Source organism: Phoca vitulina, unplaced genomic scaffold (assembly GCF_004348235.1).
Source record: "Phoca vitulina isolate PV1807 unplaced genomic scaffold, GSC_HSeal_1.0 scaffold56, whole genome shotgun sequence".
NCBI lineage: Eukaryota > Metazoa > Chordata > Mammalia > Carnivora > Phocidae > Phoca > Phoca vitulina.
Window position 1 is genome coordinate 10,849,397 of NW_022589759.1, and position 22,527 is coordinate 10,871,923.

At 37.6% G+C, this 22,527-nt stretch overlaps 1 protein-coding gene across 3 annotated transcripts in view; it reads right to left on the reverse strand.

Moving 5' to 3' along the window:
• CNTNAP4 (contactin associated protein family member 4) overlaps positions 1–22,527 on the reverse strand; it is a 370,539-nt gene that overhangs the window by 195,758 nt on the left and 152,254 nt on the right. For all 3 annotated transcript variants that reach the window (XM_032389870.1, XM_032389868.1, XM_032389867.1), the window contains exons 5-9: positions 16,614–16,817; positions 15,879–16,063; positions 14,940–15,083; positions 11,245–11,506; positions 3,566–3,715 (exon numbers count right to left, since the gene is read on the reverse strand). In XM_032389870.1, the coding sequence (XP_032245761.1) occupies positions 3,566–3,715; positions 11,245–11,506; positions 14,940–15,083; positions 15,879–16,063; positions 16,614–16,817 (945 nt within the window). The remainder of the gene's footprint in view (positions 1–3,565; positions 3,716–11,244; positions 11,507–14,939; positions 15,084–15,878; positions 16,064–16,613; positions 16,818–22,527) is intronic.

Genomic DNA, 22,527 nt, shown 5'->3' on the forward strand with positions numbered 1-22,527 from the left:
TGAAAAAGCACTCAGTTGGAGGGAGAAAAAGTGGAAAACGATGGACAGATAATGGAGTCTGGTATGGCATAGGCGGAATGCTATGATTTCTGAGCAGCCCCCTCTCCCAACATGACTGTCACTCTCAAGACCAGCCTGGAATGGAGGTACAATGCAGGTTGGTGGAAGAGACTGCAGCCATGGTAGGCCAACTCTAGGCTGATAAGATCACTGGAAAGCTGCAGGTGAGTTGAGAGGGTAGTGGAAGAGAACTGATGGGAAATATCTCAGAACATGGGATATTTATTTACTTGAAGATAAACTGGCTGAAGAAGTAACAACTTAAGCAGAGCCTTCCACCTAGATAATATGGATCCTAGTATTACAGGAGGCTCTCAGGCACACAGAGCGGAAGGTTTTCTAGGGCCAAAACCTGTGACAGTTTGCCTTGGGACTCAGGGCATCCAGTGATAAAACTGGGAAGAGTTAGTCACCCCACTCTCCTCCAGTCCACTCCCCACATCCAGAATTGCCAGCCCAAAGGCCTAAGGGGGCTTCCAGAAGGATGGACCTCCTCTACCAGTCTCTGGACCACAAGTCTGGGAAGAACTGCAGAACAGCAGAACTCTCCTCTGCGCTCTGTGGACATGGCCATCCCTTGCAACAAGGGAGGGAGGAGAAGGGCAGGAGAAGGTCCCCTGCTTTATTTTGGCTTCTTGTTCCCAGCCCTGGAAATGTCAGCGTGCCTTAGTCTGTGCGGGGTGTGTGTTCATTGATCAGCAGAATCTCATGCCCAAAATGTTCTGGAACTGAAGGACACCAATTGAAATGATTGATTAAACAGAGATACCTAAGTAAACCTGTGATTGTGATTTTTTTTTGAAGTCCTGAAGTTTGAATTTTATTATGGAAGCTTCCACAGTTTATTGGTTAGGAACTCAGAAACACTTTAATAGACACCAAATTATAAAGAACATGAGAGGGAGAATAAAACCCAAATTCAAGACAGTGTTTATCTGGGGAGATGAAGAGATAGGACCCTGGATGGGCAAATGAATGTTGATAATATTATCTTTCTAAGCTGGGAAATGCACATGTAGATATGCACAGTATTCTAATTAGTATCCTTTAAAATGCACATATGATGTAAGAGGACACTGGGTGCAGGGAATATGGGCACTCTCTTTGTATCTTTGCAACTTTTTCATAAATGTAAAACTATTCAAAGATTAAAAGTTTATTTAAAGAAAATAGAGTATATCATTTGTACCATAATAAAAACAAGCAAAATTACAGAGTGCACATGTGATATATTTCACCATAAACTAGGACAGAATGAATAATAGCAATAAAAATTTTCTGCAAAAAATAGGTAAGCATCGTTAAATATGAACATGAGGGATGCAAAATACTTTAAGAACAAGGATTGTATTTTCATGATTTACACTTTTATCCAGTCTATTCATTTTATCTAGTCTTTTTTTTCACATTTAACAATATGCCTGTTTTTAAAATCTCTTTTAGTGCTTCTAAATCTTTTCCTTTGAAGCGAAAGCTCTTAGTTAATTTGTTCTCCATACCTTACCATTTATTAAAGGAATGTGTTCCCATGGATTGCCATAAAATCAATCATATATTCCATGAGGTTTAATAAACAACTTGGTTCAGAAATGAACAAATCTCGCCAAAGGAGGCAATTACATCTTTTAAGATTGTTGCCACTGTGCTGCCATTCACAGCAGCGGATTAGGCAGGGGTTTTGTTTGTTTGTTCCTTTTTTTTTTTTTTTAAGAAACTGTTTATTTTCCATCGACCTTATTTCCATTTTGTTTGCCTTTGTGGAAGAGCAGCTTAAGACCACTCAGGTGTTGCTCCTACCCATTCAGTGGCCAGAGCAGCCTGCGACTTCAAGTTGAGAAGCAGTGAACTCAGAAGCTGGAGCAGTCCATTCACCCTGAAATCCCTCCGTGGTCACAGCCTTTTCAGCAGCGCTCTGCTCTTCCCTTTCAATCCCTTCAGGAACTCCGCAGAAGCAGAGCTCAGGTGCCACGCATGCGCAGAACATCCCGGGCCGGCCCCCACCCCATCAGACCCACTGACTGAGCTTCCCTGTTGTTGCAAGGGATGGCGATGTCCACAGAGCGCGGAGGAGAGTTCTGTGCTCCACAGAGCGATGGTAGGCAGTGAACTTGAGACGCCTCTGTGAGAGGCTGGTGGTCAGGCCCGGGATCAGTCACCACCAGAAGTCTCGGGCCCCGGAAGGCTGGCTGGATGTGGTCAGTGGAGGTTCCAGTGGGGACACGGCCGGCAGTAGGCGTGGCTCCAGGGGCAGCAGCATACTTCAGCCAGCGCACGGGCCCGGATTCCTGGGTGATAGGACACTGACATCAGCCAGGTTTTCAACGGCAATAACGGCACGAGCTGCCAGCAGAAGCTTCTCCAGGTTCTCCTCAGATTCATGAGGTAGCCTCCATCACCTCCCCTTCTGTAGATGTACTGTGGTTCCATCTGGAAGTCAAGGTTGGTGCCACCCACGCGGGTTCCTGCCGCGAGGAATTTGAGGACTCCTCCTCCTTCATTTGCAGGTCATCGAGGGCTCCAGACATTGTGAAAGTTTCCCTTTAAGTTATGACAGGAATACCGTATGGACCCCTCCCTGGGTAGCACGGAAAGTGTTTGTTTGTTCTTAGTATCAGATGAACGATGCATGGTCTGTGTGCTTACTGTCAATTCTTAGGAAGGAATTTGTATTTTATTGATGAATAATAAAGATTGGGCTACTGCCACCAAATTCAAAGGCGATTCTAGACAGAGGTGAATATTAAAATTCAAAATAACAGCAATAAGAAACACACCAAATCATGATTAGAAATAAGTCTTACTACTACTACTACCAGTTTTACAACTTTGCCTTTCTACTGGCAAATCACATTTTATTTTAATTTTCCAGTGGTAAAGACTCATTTCCATTTCCAAGGTTTTCTTTTCCAAGCTTTTAGTTCAATCAAACATCCAGGGCAGGTAAATGCTTCATTTGTTTTTGTTCTCTTAGAGAGATGGCCTGGTGTTGAAGGTTGATGCCCTAATTTCATCAAATGTATCAGTGCATTATTACTTAGCAATGAACAGAGGTTTCTATGGCTAATTAGGTTAGATTATTTGCCACTGGCATAATATTGTCCTTCTGCATTGGGCAGTAGGAAAGCAATAAGGATGCTCCAGAGGAGCTAAGAGCCATGTGCAGGAAAATACTGCAATAAAATCAGCCCATAAAATCTGAAAAAGCCATATAAGAACCATTTCACACTAGGAAAATATAACAAAGTTTGAAAGTGAGAACTGAAGACGGTTGTCTATTTGCAATCATTCTCATTGTTGAAATTGTAAACGTAAGTAAATCACATCTAAGAAATGCATCTTAGGTCATAGTTGGTCATCTTGATTCACTCAACATTTCCATGTTCAAAGAAAGTGAGAAATTACCATACTATTGAATTGGTTAAAACATGATGACATCTCCAAGACACAGGGGGGAGTAACTGCAAATAGGGGTCAACTGCCCATATGGCCTGACCTTTTCTCTTACCTCCGAAATAATAGGTACCACCTGAATAAATTTGCTCAGGCCCCAGAGAAGAAGCAGCAGAGGCTACTTGGCCATCTACCACCAGACTCAAGTGATTCCGTTTGGCTGATAAGGAGATGGAATGCCACTGCCCGTCATTTAATCCAACACCTGGGGAGACGAAATCAGTTAAAAGAGATCTCTCTCAGCGCTCACCATCCAGACACCCCATCCCTCCCACCCCCCACCACTCCAGCAACCCTCAGTTTGTTTCCTGAGCGCTGTGAATAGTACAAGACTGTTGAATCACAGACCTGTACCTCTGAAACAAATAATACATTATATGTTAAAAAAAAAAAAGAAGAAGGAGAAGAAGATAGCAGGTGGGGAACAATGAAGGGGGGGATATCGGAGGGGGAGATGAACCATGAGAGACGATGGACTCTGAAAAACAAACTGAGGGTTCTAGAGGGGAGGGGGGTGGGAGGATGGGTTAGCCTGGTGATGGGTATTAAGGAGGGCACGTTCTGCATGGAGCACTGGGTATTATACGCAAATAATGAATCATGGGACACTACATCAAAAACTAATGATGTAATGTATGGTGATTAACATAATAAAAAAATAAAATTTGAAAAAAATAAAAAATAAAAGAGATCTCTCTCAACAGTGAACAGTATAAGTAGTTAGAAACAAAATAGACATTGCCCAATCAAGCACAGCACTCAGTATATTAATAAAAGGAAACAGAAAGACAGGAAAAGGACGCAAGTGGGTACCCTCTTGTGGAAAATGGTGCGTTATTCTTTTCTTAGGGCCTCAATAAAAAGAACAAAATCCCCAACTTTGGACAAAGTCCTAAGTAGTTAAAATCTTCCAACTATTTGGCATGGACAGTTTTCAGCTTCCATCGTGTACTTTACCTTTTACAGGGAGGGGTTTGGGAAGAGCACAGATACTTTCCAAAATTCTCGGTTAGACCCAATAAAATGATTTATCTGCTTTTTTATATTCTTGTGTAGTCATCTTTTATAATATTATATATTTAGCAATGTACATCAAGTCAATCATTACAAAAATTACTATAATGAATATTGAAAGTTTTCCCATATAATATGAAGTTAAAAAATAAAGCAGTGTGTAAAACCACATTTACATCGTTGATCCTCATGGTGTATAGATTCCATATTTGCAAATTCATGTACTCACCAGAATTTATTTGTAACCCCAAAATCAATACTCAGGGCATCTTTGGAATCATTCACAGAAATGCACAGAGCAGTGAATAAATTGAGTTCACCGACACATGTGTTTCCAGCTGAGGTTAAACAAGGAAACGCTTGTTGCAGCTCTCATATGTGAACACGTTTCCCTCATTTTTGTGCTTTTGGTTGGTGATTTTGCCATTTAAAAGAGCCCAGGCATAGTGATGAAGTACTGTCTGGTGTTCCTAAATGCAAGAAGGCTGTGATAGTGCCTCAGAGAAAATAAACATGTTATATGAACCTCATTCAGGCATTGGTTATAGTGAATCTGGCCACGAGTTCAATGTTAATGGATCAACAATATATATTAAATAAGGTATCTTTAAACAGAATCACATATAAAAGCAAGGTTATATATAGACTCGTTGACAAAAATGTGACCAGAAGGTCACAGGAACCTAACCCCATAATTCCCCTAGGAGTGGAAGTTCAATATTTGCTAATTCAATGTTCACGATGACTTTACACAACATAACTACTGCAAATGATGAGAATCAACTACATATATATAATTCTAATGATATTCTTACTTTTTGTATAAATATGGGGAAGGGCTGGAAGTAAATACCCCTATATATAAACAGTAATTTTTGCATAATGGAAAATTGTGGTTTTTATTCATTTTTATATTTTCCCTGGATTTTTCAAGATTATATATATAACCAAAAATTGCATTAATCAAAAATCAAAGTATTCTCTTCACCCCTAAAAAACAATCTCTCCTCCCTCCCAAGGCAGCTCTAGTTTGATGAATCCATTAGATGACTTAGCCCTTTCCTTCTTTAAGGGAATTAAGTCTACAAAGGTTCTATGTCTGAATATCAGCAAACAGGTGGACTCTAAGCATCTCTATTGTGGATTTACCAGTAAGGTTTATATCCATTGAATACTCAATGCTGTATGATTTTGTATATCAAATTAGTAAACTAAAATAGGAGTACTCTATTAAACCCAAAGGTCATGGCCTCTTTTCTGATACAATGTACAATGTACAATTTCTTTACGTCCCCAGCTATTTTTGACCACAGGCTTTCAGACAGAAAATGTGTAGAAGCTCCCTTAGGCGATTAAGCTCTTTGCCCTGGATTTATTTAGTATAACGCAAATTCCATCCTGGGCACCGAAGCTCATTTTTATACTACATCCAGGAAGCAAAAAAGATTTTCAAAGACCCAACTGGCTTGGTTTGTGAAAGGTGATGAGAAAGACCTAAAAACTGAAAAATGTAGGTTAGATACTTTTAGACACATTTTCTAAGAGTGGGCTCTGGAAATAGACGATTGAAGAGTTATGTAATTCCTGACGGTATGAGATTGGACTAAAATAAATCAAATGCCCCAGATTTGTCATCTAGAGCTTCCTTTAAGAGGATACATTTAGAGTGAAAGTACTTGTACTGAGCTTTGCGTCACACGCAGTGACGCCTCCCACCCTCCCTCCGCCACCATGCGCCACCACGTACCGCCTATCGGCTCTCTCAAAGATTGACATGCCTGTAAACATGATTCTGCTTCTGTTATCTTATCTTAGGCTTTTTATCGGTCCAGGACAGTGCTTCTCAAGCTACCTGTAGTGATGAACATTTTCTTTCCTGGCCTAGAGCAGACTGATACTTTCATAAAACTGAGGGAAAGTTAGTAAAAATTAAATAAAGAAGACATAAAATACAAGCCCAGCATCCATATGCTTGGATGGCACAGCAAGATCTTATTGCTCTAACAGGTTCTTAGAACTTAATGCCAAGGTTTACGCTCCTCTTGGAAACAAACATTTCACTGAATGAGCGTTAGTCCAGGGACCACGCTTTTGAGTAGCAGTGCTCCAGGTATCCGCTGGGTGGCGCATGCTGCAGGATTAAAGTCAAAGCTCGGGAATTTCTTCTGTCAATACAGAAGCCAGTTTAGATTAAGAGCAAAGACTGCTAGGACAGCCGCTCTGTCATCTGACACAGTTAAGTCACCCCCTCACCAGCCAGCACGTAGTGAAGTTGTGCTGTGTTTGGGGGGGAACCACTGGAAAGCTCTTCCCAAGCCTCACTTATAACAGACACCACTGACTTAGGAGGAGGAGGCTTGTCACCCATCAGTGGGATTTATTATGTAAATTAAACAATGAAAAGTCCAATTAATTCCTTTCTCTTAACTTGACATAATAAAAGGATAATTTTAAAATTAGGTTCTACTCTTTCCCGCTTTTAGGTCTGATGAGAGGGAGCCCCTTAAAAGACCACACCACTGTAAAAGAAGGGAAGGAGAAGAATCACAGAATTTGTACTTTTTCTTGTTCATGTTATCAGGTAAGTAAATGCTAATTTGAGGACTGCTCCCACCACTCATAAGTTTTGAGTCTGGGGGAGGGGCATGTTATTGGTATAATAAAAAAAATAGTAACAACAGTTTTTATGGATTTCATAACAGGTATTGTGTGCTTTACATGCATTGTGTATTTAATCTTCAACACTGCTAGTATTATGCTCATTTTAAATATGGGGAAAATGCTCAAATAAGAACAAATAATTATCCAAGGTAATGTCCAGCTGGTAAGCTGATTTCAAAACCCATGCTGTTCTCTGCCTGCAGGACAGGCGGTGCCTTTATTTTTTTGCTTTTGTAAGTAATTACAAGAGAAACCAAAAAGCAGCCCCCAAACTGCTAGGAAGTGGCCTGGCACTCTGAGGAGGCCTCGGTGGTATGAGAAGTTGGCGGGCACTCAGGGCTAGGCCTTGGTGTTCTCCCACTGAACACAATCTCATAGAACACCAATATTAGTCAAGGAAACTACCAATTGGACCAAAATTGGACCAAAAAAAAAAAAAAAAAAAGTCAAGACTACTTCATAATCTTGTGTAAGCCCAGACAATATCAAGGCTATTGTGAAAACCACAAAAATACCAAACTTCCTCTTCTGGATAATATGAATGACAACCTATTTTATTTTTTTTATACCAATCACAGCTTCGGCCTTATTTCATTCCTCCATCCTAGATAAGATTTACAAAGATACCTCATCACACAATTACCCTCACTTCCTAGCAACATTTAATCCAGAGGAGTTTTCCACTTCCTTGAAACCTCCCCCCAAATAAGCTAACAACCCAAATTAACACCTTTATATGAAGACACGCCCATGGCTCCCCAGGGTGTGTGTCATACTTGCTGCAATAAGCAATAAACCCACAACTTGTTTGATTACAGGTATGTTCATTGTGGACTTTGGATGGAAAGCACTGACAACTCTAAGTGGAATTATGAAAGAATAGAAAAATAAATAGAAGTGTTTGCAATTACAGGTAGTAGGGGAGAACACAACTGTTTACCAGAACTCTCTCCCTCTCCCTCTCTTCTCTTCTCCCATCCTCTTGCCCTCCTCCTCCTTCTTTCTCTATCTCTGTCTCTCCCTCTCTCTCTTTTTCTCACCTTCTCAGGTCCAACCACATAAACACACAAAATACAGAAGGAGGAAAATGATTTACATCTGCTCCTCGTATACAATCTTCTGGTACCAACCCTAAGTTGCTACAAAGAAACTGTGACAGCTTAGCCACCATCACTCTTCTCATAAGACTATAATAGGCATCCATGAGATAAGATGTAGAAAGAAAAAAAGCCTGCTGTATGGGGTAGGTTCTTTGCAAAGGTGCAAAAGGTGCTTATACATAGGCTATTGCTCAAGGAGCAACTGAAGGGTTTTTCCCATTTTTAAATATCTTTAAGAGCTCTGAAACAGTGTCAGAAATTCCTATATCCATTAACTATATTCACTAACCAGAACTAAAGTTCCAGGCCATCAGATAGTGCTTGTCAAGATGAAAATATGGAGATCACTGGTGCCAATCACTTTAGGAAAAAGAGGGAGTTTTGGGGAGTGATAGGTTTACAATCTGAAAGTAGGAATATTTTAAAAATGAAAGGGAAGAAGGTGGAATAAAACAAGGCTTCTTCTGGGTTAGGCAAATCAAGAGGGCTGCTCCTCTGGTAGGGCCACAAGAATCATGAAGGTCTAGCAAATTAAAAATGTCAGAAACATCTCTTACTCTGCAAGCCCGCATCGCCAGGGCCTGCTCATGATGGCAAGAAGCTGCTTTATAGGCCTGATTTTCACCTTCAGGCAAAAGCAGCAGCAAAAACACTAAATCATAGCAGAAATCTCAAATCCTACAATAATGAGTTTGCTTTAAATAAGAAAATATAACCACACTGTTCATTGGGTCCTTGATGCCATCTGAACAATTGTTGCTTTGACATCTATAAAAGCGACAAAGACTGGAAATATTTTGTGTCATGAGGGGTTTTGTAATACTGCAATACCTTTTATAATTTAGACTAGTATCTTCAATATTTCAAAAATGATACAGGCTGACACAGTATTTTCAAAGAATTTCAAGTGACAATTTGCCAAACCGTATAGCACATTAAAAATTTATCCTGCTAATTCAAAGATTTGAATAATTCGGTTCTTTCTCAACACAATTTGTTATTCTACTGCAAAAGACAGAAAAATCTTGATTCTTTAAAACATACAAGATTAGTAATTTATATCTTCAGTAGCTAAGAAAAATTGAGCCACCCTTACAGGATGGAAAGCTTTAACATAATATGATACAAATCCATCAATAAGTATGATTCCCTTTAAAGAGTCATTATAATACATTCTGACAAAGGACTTAATTCTTGAACATTGTACATGTGAAAGCCTTCCCCATGAGAGAACCAATGAACCACTCACCCAACTACCATTTATGTACTCCATTTTCAAGTGCAAAAGGTGCTTGCCTCACTGAAACTGGCCAAAATTAATATTTTTCAAGAAACTGGAAAAATGGGAGTAGGGGAGTTGGTAAGTCAAGGCCTACTTGCGTAATCTGAAGTGTAATGATTTTTCCTATCTTGGCATTCATCCATAGTCAAGGTTCCTGGTTATTAGCTATGGAAACAATCATACCGAGTCCTCTGATGCTATAATGGATTACATTACATACGAATTTAAACATTAATTTAGAGATTTTTAAATCATTCGGAGTATTCTATATAGACTTCTGCCTAGTAATTTAATAAATATTCATGCCTGTAATGTGTTTAGAAATGGACTAGCTTCATGGGGCTCACTATAGTAACATACTGAAGCAGTTTCTTTAAGATGTTGAAAGAAGGCTATGAATATAACCACTCCTTAGGATGTCAAATAAATCACAGTAAATGACACATTAATGACAAGCTTACATTTTTAGGCCCTCATTTTAGGGAGCCTGTTAATTATTCATATGGCACTGATTAATTTATTTCCTTTTGTCAAACCTGCAAATCTACCACATTTTGAGCATTACATTAAAAAGTCACAACATAGTGGCTATTAAAAATTATAATTAATATTGCACTTTCAGCTCCCACATTTAAGCTGCAGTGATATACTGAACAACAAAAAAGATGCATAAAGACTATGCATTTGTGCATCCATCTGTATACTTGTTCTTCCTATGTTTAGTTTCTGACTGTGATCTAACTGATTTTTCCTCTCTCAGTCATATTCTATTAATTTGGTGATAGTTAATATAGAGGAGTAGTACAACAGCATCTTTAATTTTTTTTTAAAGATCATTTATTAAACTGATGTAGCCATTTACCCCAATGTGACCTCTAGTTGCTTGGCTTGGGTGTTATTCCACATATATGAAAATGTGATGGAGATCCCTTGTCAAGAACTATATAATTTTAATGAAGAGACAAAAATATCCCTCACCCAAAGCACTGACCTAAATTAGACATTAATTTTCCAGATACTCATATAGTCTCCTTAATTATAGTACTTCAAATCATTATGATACCGTATTGCCTAGAAGTGGAGAGAATCCCATTTGGTGCCCAAATGAAGAACTTGGCATGAATCTTTTCATCCTCCCCAAATATATCCAACTCTGTACAGAATACATCAGCAAGTGAAGATATTTTGACTAATCGTTTCAGTTTTACATCACACACGAATATAGAAATAGAGATACAGATCCGAGAAAGACCTCTCCTTTTCTCTCATGGACCAGATAAGGCTAATGGCCGTGTTAGACAGAGCCTAGTCTTCCCCTGAAGATGCCCAGTAAACTTTTGGATCCATTTCAAAGTCTTTCGCATTTTTCCCCAAAACACATTTCCTCAGAATATGGTCACTTATCTGGAGTGGGAAAGAAGGTCATGAAAGGACATTTCTATTCCCTCATAACTATCATTTGGTTAATAAGAACTGCTAGTGTCGAAGCCATATTTAAAAGGAAATTGGAATCAAGGTCCTGTAAGGCAGAACACTGATAATCTTATTAACTCAAGTATTCATTTATTAAACAAATACTAATTTTTTGGTTATGCATAAAACTTTACGGAAAAGGGACTGAGAGATAATGAAATCTTTCAAACCCATATGCTTTGCCTGCAGGAACACACTTATTACCTGCTGTGATGTCACTGGGTAATTTTCCTGGCTGGAAGAGATTCAGCTTAAGTTTTCCATCATTAAGAAAGAGGAGGAGACCCCCTGAAACCAGCTGAAGTTCGCTGAATAGCAGAAGTCCTGCCTTGTTCCAGGTTCGAAATTGAAATGTGGCCAAAAGCTCGTTCTCCCCGGAAAAGCCTGGCAGGGCTAAGTAACTCCTAGGGCTGAGAAAAGTCACAGGCACAGACTGTGATTGTGAACAGGAAAACGACACATTTCCCTGAGAAGAAAGCAAAAGAAAAAGCTTTAAGAATGGCTCACATCATTTTAGTAATAGAAATGGAAATATTCACAAAGGCCGTTTTTCGATCTATTATCCTTGGTTTAAAACAACAACAAATTGCGAGCAACATGAAAAATCAAATCCTTGCCATATATCTTAAAGGTTCTTCAAATCTTGTGATAGTAAAATCTTTCCCTAGGTTCTTGGTGAAATCTGTTTTCCCCCAGCTCTCAACTTCTATAAAGGGCATCTAACTCAATGCCATTGAAGTCAATAAAAATTTATTTAAGCCAATTCTTTGTTTTTGTCTTTTCTTGGCTTTCCACTCCCTGGGCTCTGGGTGAAATCCTTTTCTCCTGCATCCTTTGATGCCTTTGGTTCTAATTCACCCCATAACATACCCAATATTAATGAGCTACTGTTTTTCCTTCTGTATTTTTTTTCGTATTTTTCTCTTTTCCCATTGGAACTCTTATTTATATATATAATATATATATATATAGTTTCAGTTTTATGTTCAGTTATATCTACATAAGCACATACTTAGATATATGTTGACAATATACCTACACACTAGGCATTATTTATTTTACAAAAATAGGAGCTATGTTTTAGAACTAAAAAATACCTTATGGAAATCGTTTTGAGCCTGGCATAAGCCTAATTCCTTCTTTTTGTTGATTGCATAATACTCTATTATGCGAATAGTCCAACTTTTACTCAATTGTTTTCCTGTTAATGTGCTTGTTTCCAGGTTTTACCTCTCCCAGAAATGCTATAATAAATAACTCTGCATGCTCCTACGTGTATTTTCAGTTCTACAGAAGAGGGTTCTAAGTGCAAAACTATATATACCTATATGTTTTAATAAATATTTCCAGCTTCTTTTCCAAAAAGAAGTTAAAATACTCCACATTTCTACTGGTAATATATAAGGATATCCTTGTCCCCACATCCTTGGCAGGAATAGGTATTATAGGATCTTTTAAATCTGCACAAGTTCAATGACAAAATGCCAACGTGATATATCATTTTTATTTATCTTGCATTTACCTGACCAACAGTGAATCTGAGCATTTTTCATGAGTTCGTGGCTCTTTTGGACTAGCTTTCCTCAGAATGGTCTGTTTATATCCTTAGCACATTTTTCCTTTTTTTTTTTTTTTTAATATTTATTTATTGTGGAGAGAGAGAGAGAAAGTGAGCACAAGCCGGGGGAGCAGCAGAGGGAGAGGGAGAGAAGCAGACTCCCTGCTGAGCAGGGAGCCCGATGCGGGGCTCGATCCCAGGACCCTGAGATCATGACCTGAGGCGAAACCAAGAGTCAGATGCTTAACTGACTGAGCCACCCAGGCGCCCACGTTTTTCCTTTTATGTTTTAGGTTGGACACTACAATGTATAATGTACTACTCACATTCCTTTATTTTTTTAAAAGATTTTATTTTTAAGTAATCTCTACACCCAATGTGGGGCTTGAACTCAAAACCTTAAGATCAAGAGTCGCATGATCTACTGAATGAGCCAGCCAGGTGCCCCAACCTTCCTTTATTTTTAAAACATTTATTTTAAAACATTTTTGGCTTTTTCTTATCATTTCTTATCATTATGCTTGTATCATCAGATTAACATGTATTATTTCTCATCTAATGGTTTATTGTAAAATTTATTTATTATAAAATCTATTATAAGATCTTCAAGATACCTTAGAATTGCATAAATTTTCATTAAAATACTATAGATATATAAATTATTCTCCTACTAGAGTAAAATAGATATTTAAGGATTTCAAAAAACTTTAAGGTCTAAATTATTTAGAAATAATTAAGCACATTCCTTAACAGTCTTCAGAAATTAATATAAAACATACTTATTTTTCCTGAAAGTAATCTTTAACATGTTTTCCAAATACAGATTTGAAAAGTCAGTGAAATTGACTTTATTTAGGAGGATACATTTTGGAATTAAACCATTTGGTCTTGGTTAAACAAAAATATTTGGTTATACTGTGATCCTGTTAAAAGTGAATTAGCTTTCATTGTGGACAAATATCTTGTCCCAGTGAATGAAATAACAAAAGCGGGAAAATAAACTACACTGACCCAAAATGTAAAGGCAATTAGAAACTAACAAACCTCGTAAAACTGGAAACATTTTACCAGCTGCAGTTTGGTCTGATGCTCCATTTGGACGGCTGCCCGCTACCTTGCAAGCAGCAAATCCTCTTGCCATTGAAAAGTGGGTGTTAGCTGCATGAGCGGTTTCTGGAAACTCGTTTGCCCATGAAACACATCTATCTACAGTTTTTTGTTTTTGTTTTTTTCCTTTTAAATCATCTTCCCTTTTATAAAAAAAAATAACTAAAAATCTTTCTGGATGGTATACTCCTACAAATACTACCAATTCACACAGAGAATCAGGAATAAAATCTTTTGTAAACAACAAATCTTCCCATGATACGCTTTGGAATTGGCTGACATAGCACGAGCTTAAATGGATATATCCTGAATTTTGAACAATTAAAGAAATGTATTGAAATGGATCTGTGTGTCTGCTTTTCTATTATGAAGCTGGTTAAACTGGAAACCATGTTTCCCAGAACCCCCTTCCATGGCTGGTTCTGGTGAAAAGTGAGCCCAAAACGGAGCTTCTGTGATATTTGAGTCAAAAGTGAAATGCCAGCCATTTTCTTCCAAAGCGTTTTGAAGGATGATCACAGAGGAGCTGGTTTGTTCCAGTTTGTCCTGGCTCTCCTCCACTATGCTCTATCTCTTCTTCCTGACAGCTGGCCTCCACATTCCAGGTCCTCTGTTAAGATCCAAGTCCTAAAATAGATCCCTTGTTCATAAGACTCAGAGTGGTGCTGCTTCCCTGACTGAACCCTGACCAGTACAGTCATATTTAAAATCTGTTGCATTTCCACAGAACTAGAATATAATGCAGCCTGACCAACACTGCTATTGGGACAGACTGGCAGATGCAGTGGTGTAACAGCCTATTCGTTTCTCTTATTTGTTATGAATGACCATGGCAAAATACAGTTTTTCAAATGCCTCTCTAATATACATGGATGTTATCTGATTCCAGGAACTTGGCATGCTTATTTAGGGAGTTTGTCAGGGAGTCTCTTATTAAGGAAGTTACACAGCAAAGAAATTAGCCCCCTGGAGTAATAACATCACAGAATTAAATTATCAACTGTAAAAAAAAAAAAATGCTTTACTTTATATAAAAATAAAATAATCATGCCCTGTGCATTATAATTCCTTTAGATAGGATTAATCCTTTCCATGCATATTGCCTAGCAGAGAAAATTTTTAAAAGAGTAATTTCTAAAACATCGTATCATGTGGGAATCCAAAATGGAAAAGGTTTTTTTGCGTGGAAAAGTAACATAGTTTCACTCATTCATTTACATGAAGATTCTCTTACCATAGTGATGATCTCTGGTTTTTGTCGCTTGGCCAGATCAATAACATCTACTCCATTATAATAAAGGTTTTCTAGACACCCATGAAAATTCTTACGGGGGAATGACACTGATTTTCCAGGTGCTGGAATCCCTCCAAAGCTGATCTTAGAAAGAAAAATGGCATCAATAATACTGTTTAGTGATTTTCTGATAATCTGCTTAAATAATTATAATTAGCAGCTATAGCTTTAATCATCACAGATAAATCAATTTTTCATCACTCTACACTGCCATGTTGCTAATTTCATATGGATATTTTTAAAAATTAAAATGCAGATTTGAAAACAAATTTACATGCATTCAGTTTTCATTTACACGAGAGCTTGATTATTCTTACAAGTTACTAATCACATCTGGATTTGATGTTTATTGGTTGATGAATAAAAATGCAGCTTTATATCCATGGTAAACCTCTGTTTAATAACATAACTGGTTATAATGGCATTATGTTTTATCTACATTTCCGGCACATATTGGTTATTTGTGCATTTGAATCAATTGATAATCTATTCATTACTACAACCTCTCCATAAATCTACACTGCTCAAGGATGCCCTACAGCACAAAAAAAAAACCACGCAACACATTCTATATCCACTTCTGGTAATACAATCTCCTGGACATTTCCTACATGTGATAATCTGTGACTATACATTTCAGGTAATAAAGAAAATCTCTCTCTGTAAGAGTAGGTTAACATATTGTCAGAAAGATGAAGCATCAGTAGTATCTGCCCAAATCTGCTATTGTGAGTTAGGTCACCTTGGGAAACACTTCGCCGGGACTCGGAATTACTCTGAAAGAGGCGAGGGGTGCTCCCTAAAATATATTTTCTTCTGCATGGCTACGCAACATACACATCATAAAAATCCGTATTAATTGAAACATAACTGTCACACCTCATAATCAAGGTCCAGGTAACTGAATTCTCCCTGGGCGTGGAAACGGTGCCTGTGCTCATCCACTGTAAAGTTGACTTGTTTGCCCACGCGCTGGATGAGCACGGAGTGCCAGTGCTGATCGTCCAGCAGGCTGCCCAGGGTGAGATTGATGAGCGTGTGAGTGGAGGGCAGTTTGGCTTCACCTGAGAAGAGAAAAAAAATAACGGCACCATTATTCCCAGTCTAAAAAAAAAAAAAAGTTCCCCCTTGTGGACCAGCATCTCTCATAACTCATAATAATTGCAATCTCCTTCCTTGCATTCCATCCAAAACACTAGTATGGATCTATCTGAAGTTTGAATATAATATTCTCTCAACCTTGTTGTAATTTCTTCCACTGTTAATTCTTTTTATTAGTAGTTCCCATCACATGCTCATTTGCAATGTAAATTTTATCTTTGCTACAACCTCATTATTTTTACTACCTCAATATTTTCAATGACTTTCTTCATGATGTTTGAAAACAGCTATGTAGTTCTCCTGGCACTTTGTAAAAAATATCAAATGAGGGTCTTGTACAATTTGCAAAATATGAACCATTTGTACATGAAAGTGCAATATTGGTGTACATATAAGCCCTTGAATATGGAAATAAGGCACCTTAACTATTAAAAGAGAAGCTATAAAAATATAAAGTTACTGAAGTGATATCCAAATGGCCAGATTTTCAAGTACTTCACCAAATAATTTTACCTGAATTAATAAGTAAAAAGAGTCTTCCTCTTCTTAATTCCAGTGTGATGTGATCTCCATTTTGCCCTTCCCGGTGGAGCAGAATTCCATCACTCTGCATAGTTTTAAATTTCAAAGAAATAATATCCTTTACGGGGCTCAGGGAGTTTTGATCAAATCTGTAGAGAAGGGAACTTTTTCCATCAAGATCAACCACCTCTGATCCTAGAGACAAAGACATTGAAAGTCATTCTAAAGGATACATATGCTTTTTATTAAAGCATTTTAAATGTGTGTGTGTGTATGTATGTATGTATATATATATCATATACATATGATATATATAAAGCATTGTGCATTGTGCATAAACACACACATGCACAGTTCAGTTCCAAGCCAGTCATAAAGGAAAATAAAAGTTCCAATGTCTAATTCTCTCTTGATGCCTGGGATTGATTCCATTTTCGTCTTTACTAACCTATTTACAAAATCGTGATCTAGAAATACATCTTAAATTGTATTCCTAATTTTCTCATATTATTGAAAGCTATTCTTTTCATTCAATAAACAAAAGAAAATCAGGAAAAAGATTATGATCAATACCCATAAAATCACTTTGCTTATTTCACAATCAGTATTTTTAATGATGTTCCCGAAGTGTTGAAGTTAAATGCTTTTTGGCTCCTGAAAAAATAGTTTTGATGTCTCAAAATTCTCTCATACGTGCTGTAGATAAGAGATCTACATACAAATACACACACATACATCAGACTCATCAAATGCCACCTCAAGTATATATTAAGCTGAACTTTGTGTTTTATGATTTTTGTGGCTAATAGTACTTAAGAGTAATGCTGTATTCTGTCTTCTAGAGGACATCTTTGGAAAGTCATTCACTCAATGATATTATAAGGGCTGTTCTGCTGCATTTGTGTCAAAACTGTGACATTGACATGTTTTTTCAGCTTTCTGACAGTGTCTTATCTACTCATTGTCAAGATCACTTTTATTCAGTTCATCTGAAAAAAAGATGTTATGTTATAGCAGTAACGTAACAGCTCATCTGTCAAAATCAGTTGCACCCTGAACAACAGACACAAAATAGAACTGATAATCCTCAGAAAGCCTAGCAGTGTTTTCTACATTTCGCAAGTCAAAGATTTTTTTTAAGGCAATTACCCTTGAGTGTACATTTATGTAATAAATGACAAGGTTAGGGAAACCCAATGAAGCTATTTTTCAACTGGTTAGCTAACTCTTCCCAGTCAATGAAATGACATTAAAGTTTACTCATTTTGTTTCATTTGACAAAATTATTACAGCTACTTGTATGCCCAAATATACATTTCATTCAGATTATCCATCATATTTAATGTGAACCATTTATAACTCACCACCCCCTGAAATTTTTTTCAACTATTTTATGCAGTTATCTTTTGAAAATTCAGAGGTTTGATTTTTCCACATCTTGTTAATGTGCTTATAAAGAATTCATTCACCAAATGCACATGAATAAACATTGCATTCTGTAGAAAGAATAATGTTAACTGAACAATTATTCCTTGTTATACAGCTGAATGAATGTGCACGGTAAAAACATAACTCTGTGTCATATACAAATAATGTGTTCTATGATTATTAGATTACAATAAATTAAGAAAAATTCCAATAAGACAGACTTTAAATGCTGACACATTTGGAGCCATGCAGTTATCTCTGAGTTAATGTATTGCTTAAAGGCAACCATCATAATAATGATTTTATTTTAGATAAAGTCTATTTTGGGGATTAGCTACCAAGAGAATTTTTTTTCCAGTAAAGGTTCAACCTTGTGACTTCAGCCTACTATTTCTTTTTTTCTCTTCTTCGCTATTATATCATATTATAATGGTCATATTCACCCTTCATGGCACCCAAAGCTTTTGTGCCTACAATATTTCCATCAGTAAAAACAGGATAGTGAACGATTGATGCTTGAAGCAATGGTGTACTGCCCCCTCTCTTAAACTGAAGCCACTTGCCACTTTCTTTCACTCTTACCCATTATCTCCTTACTCCATAGATAATACTTCAGTAATGTGAGACATTCGTTCAGTAAGTATGTATTTAGCGCATTGTTTGTGAGACCCTGGGATGGATGCTGACATTAAGAGAGTGATCAACACCAGCATGGCTCCTGCCCTCATAGAGCTGACATTCCATGAAGATGGACATGGCTTAACCAGTGAACAACCATGACGGACTGATCAAGCCTAACAGAAGACTGGGTCTCTTTAGTTAAGGTAGTTGGGGAAACCTCACCACTGACCTTCCTACTCCCCACGGTCTTCAAGTCCTATATGTGTCCCCATAAACTTTTAGAATTACTCTGAGGACATTTAATTCTCCAAAACCTCGGCATTCTCCCAACACTTTCTCTCCTTCACTGTCAGGAAAGGAAGTTCTGAGGGTTGCTGAGAAATATGGTGACAGTCAGTAATTCAACTCTCAGAAGAGGAAGAAGAGTGAGCAGTGCTTGCCTTGAAAATGGGTCTGAAAGTGAGAAAGCAGTTTAATTAGGAGAAGAATAAACAGATTTCACATGTGTGAACAATAGCTTCAGAGAAAAAAGCTATATAAATCAGAATGTGAGTACAATGTCAGCATAGGAAAACTTTAACTTATATATGTACAACTTATGTACAAGAATTTTCATTAAAAAAAAATTCAGGATGATTCCTAACAGTATTACTTTAAATAAAAGACTCACTTATAATGAGTCTAATATAAGTCACTGTTATAAAAAGCTATCTACACAACAGATCTGATATATAAAAAGCATACAATTTTCAACAATAATCACAAAACACTGTGTTGTGGCACATACTGTTAATGATATAAAAATCTGAAATTATATAAAAGAAGTCTTGAGACAGACAGACACAGAGAGAGAGGGAAACAGAGAAAATGAATTTGAATTCATTATCAGAATCTAGCTCTCCAAGGATGCTGGTGGGAGGAGAGGTTTGTAGTTTCTCTTGAAAATTGTCTTACCCACTGTTAAGAAAAATTGGAAAAACTAGATATAATCCAGAGGAATAACTTCACATTCTTTCAATGTCATACAGGACCATTTCTTCACAGACTCACCTAAAGATTATTTAATTCTAGGTGAATTAATAAATGTCTGATTTTACTACTTATTACAGATTAGGATAGACTTTGTTAAGTTACATGTTAATTTGTAGATTTCTTTTCCCAGTAGAAATACAAATGGCTCTACAGTTATGGTTTTATTGCCCTGTTGGACATTAACTATTTATGTACCCAACTTAGTAAAAGTAATCCAACATTCTTTCTTGGATTCCTATCTACACTCAGTCTCTTGAATCTTCTTCCAACTAGCTTTACCATCCTTTTGACTCCTTTTTTAATTAATCAAATACATCTTTCATATATGTTTATTCTGTATTTGAATTTAAGTCATGTTTTTTTGCTTTTGAAAATTCTACTTTTTCAACATTTTTTTATTATGTTATGTTAATCACCATACATTACATCATTAGTTTTTGATGTAGTGTTCCATGATTCATTGTTTGCGTATAACACCCAGTGCTCCATGCAGAACGTGCCCTCTCTAATTCCCATCACCAGGCTAACCCCTCCCCCACCCCCCTCCCCTCTAGGACCCTCAGTTTGTTTCTCAGAGTCCATCGTCTCTCATGGTTCATCTCCCCCTCCGATTTCCGCCCCTTCATTCTTCCCTTCCTGCTATCTTCTTCTTCTTCTTCTTTTTTTTTTTTTAACTACTTTCAACATTACTAACTTAAAAAGTACAACTTGGGCTTCACATCATTAACTGGGGAAGCAACATTTTTTTTTCAAAGATTCTATTTATTTATTTGACAGGGAGAGAGAGAGAGATCACACGTAGGCAGAGCAGCAGGCAAGGAAGAGGGAGAAGCAGGCTTCCCGCTGAGCAGAGAGCCCAAAGCAGGGCTCGATCCCAGAACCCTGGGATCATGTCCTGAGCCAAAGGCAGATGCTTAACCGAATGAGCCACCCAGGTGTCCCTGGGAAAGTATCAGCCATCACCAGTAACATTCAAGGCAAATTTATTTTCACTATTCCACAAAGGACACTACCAATGCAAATACATTCTCACAAAAGAAAAGTTCAGATGATTCATAACAGTATTTCTTTACATTGAAACTAACTTATGAAAGATTTGATGAGAGTAGGCCATTAAGGAAAGCAATTTAATATTTATTTGTTTAGAAATACTAAAAGAAGCATCCAAAGTAATATTCTTGTTTCAAATAACAGAATCACACTTATGCCCATCTTTTGTCACTTTCAGAAGAAGAATCTTTTGTACACAGGTGAAATGTATAAATAGGAAAAGTAGAGGTATCAGAAAATTCAGAAGTTAACAAAATTTGTAACAGTAAAAGACCTATAGTCCAAAGATGTAGGAGGAGACATGTTATTTGACTGAAAGAATTATGTACTAATGGTAAATCTGTTCATTAGTAGGCTTATAACTGAGGTTATATTTTATTTTTTTTATTATTAACATACAATGTATTATTTGTTTCAGGGGTACAGGTCTGTGATTCATCAGTCTTTTTTTTTTAATGACTGAATTACTGTAGATATTAATAATGTGGCCCTGTCACACCCTGTTCACCATAGGGAGGATATAAACTCTAATTTTCTAGTCACAAGTTGCAAATTGTTCTGACACATTTATCCCCCTTCAGCTAGTCCCCTTCTGAACCATTTTTTTAAAGATTTTATTTATTTATTTGAGAGAGAGACAGCATGAGCAGGGGTAGGGGCAGAGGGAGAAGCAGACTCCCCACTGAGCAGGGAGCCTGACACGGGGCTCGATATCAAGACCCTAGGATCATGACCTGAGCCGAAGGCAGACACTCAACTGACTGAGCCACTCAGGTGCCCCTTCGGAACCATTTTTAATAGTTTTTTACTATAGTGTAGCCTAGGGGTTAAGCCAACTAGTCTGTGTGGGTTTGCATCTTCACTCTACCTTGGGCAAGTGTATGAATTTCCTATTATTGATGTAACAAATGACCACAAACTTGCTCACGTGAAACAACACAAATTTATTATCTTCTAGTTTTGGAATTCTAAAATCAAGGTGCTGGCAGGAGCTGCTTTCCTTCTGAAGTCTCTGAAAGATAATCCCTTTCTTCCCCTTTCCTAGCTTCTAGAGGCCGTCCACATTCCTTGGTTCATGACTCCTTTCTTCACATACGAGACTAGTAGCATAGCATCCACAACTCCCCCACCTTGTTTCTGCTCTCCTTCTCAGACTGATCCTCTCACCTCCCTCTTATAAAGACCCTTGTGATTACACTGGGCCCACCGGGATAATCCAGGCTACTCTCCCTAACTCAGGAGCCTTAATTTAATCACACTGTAAGTGCCTACGTCATAGAAGGTAACAGAGTTACAGGTGACAGGGCACTGCTCCCTCTACGACACAAGGTAGTTAACCCTTTGCCCACTTCCTCTCTGCAACATGGGAATAATATTAGTATATTCTTCACAGGATTGTTGTAGGAATGTGTATCTGCATAATTTCTGGAAGCCTTGCTGGCACATAACTACAACTCAATAAACATTAACTACTACTAATGCTAATGCTATTATTTACTGCTACAACACTGGGCAGGGAAAGAGGCACAGCAAAAATAGTTTAATAAATACATTTGGTGTATTTGTTTTAAAAAGTAAACTCTTTAAAAAATAATGAATTTCTGAAGAGCACAAGAAGTGCTCGATGATCAATGTCACGGCCAGGTTATGCAGCAAGAATGATTCTGAGCCATCGGTGGGTTCTGTGGTTTTTTTCTCTGTCTGTAGGTGATGCCTGAGCTGACTCACCATGGCGACTGTCGGTGACCTGAATCCTCCTCAGTGAATACCTCCA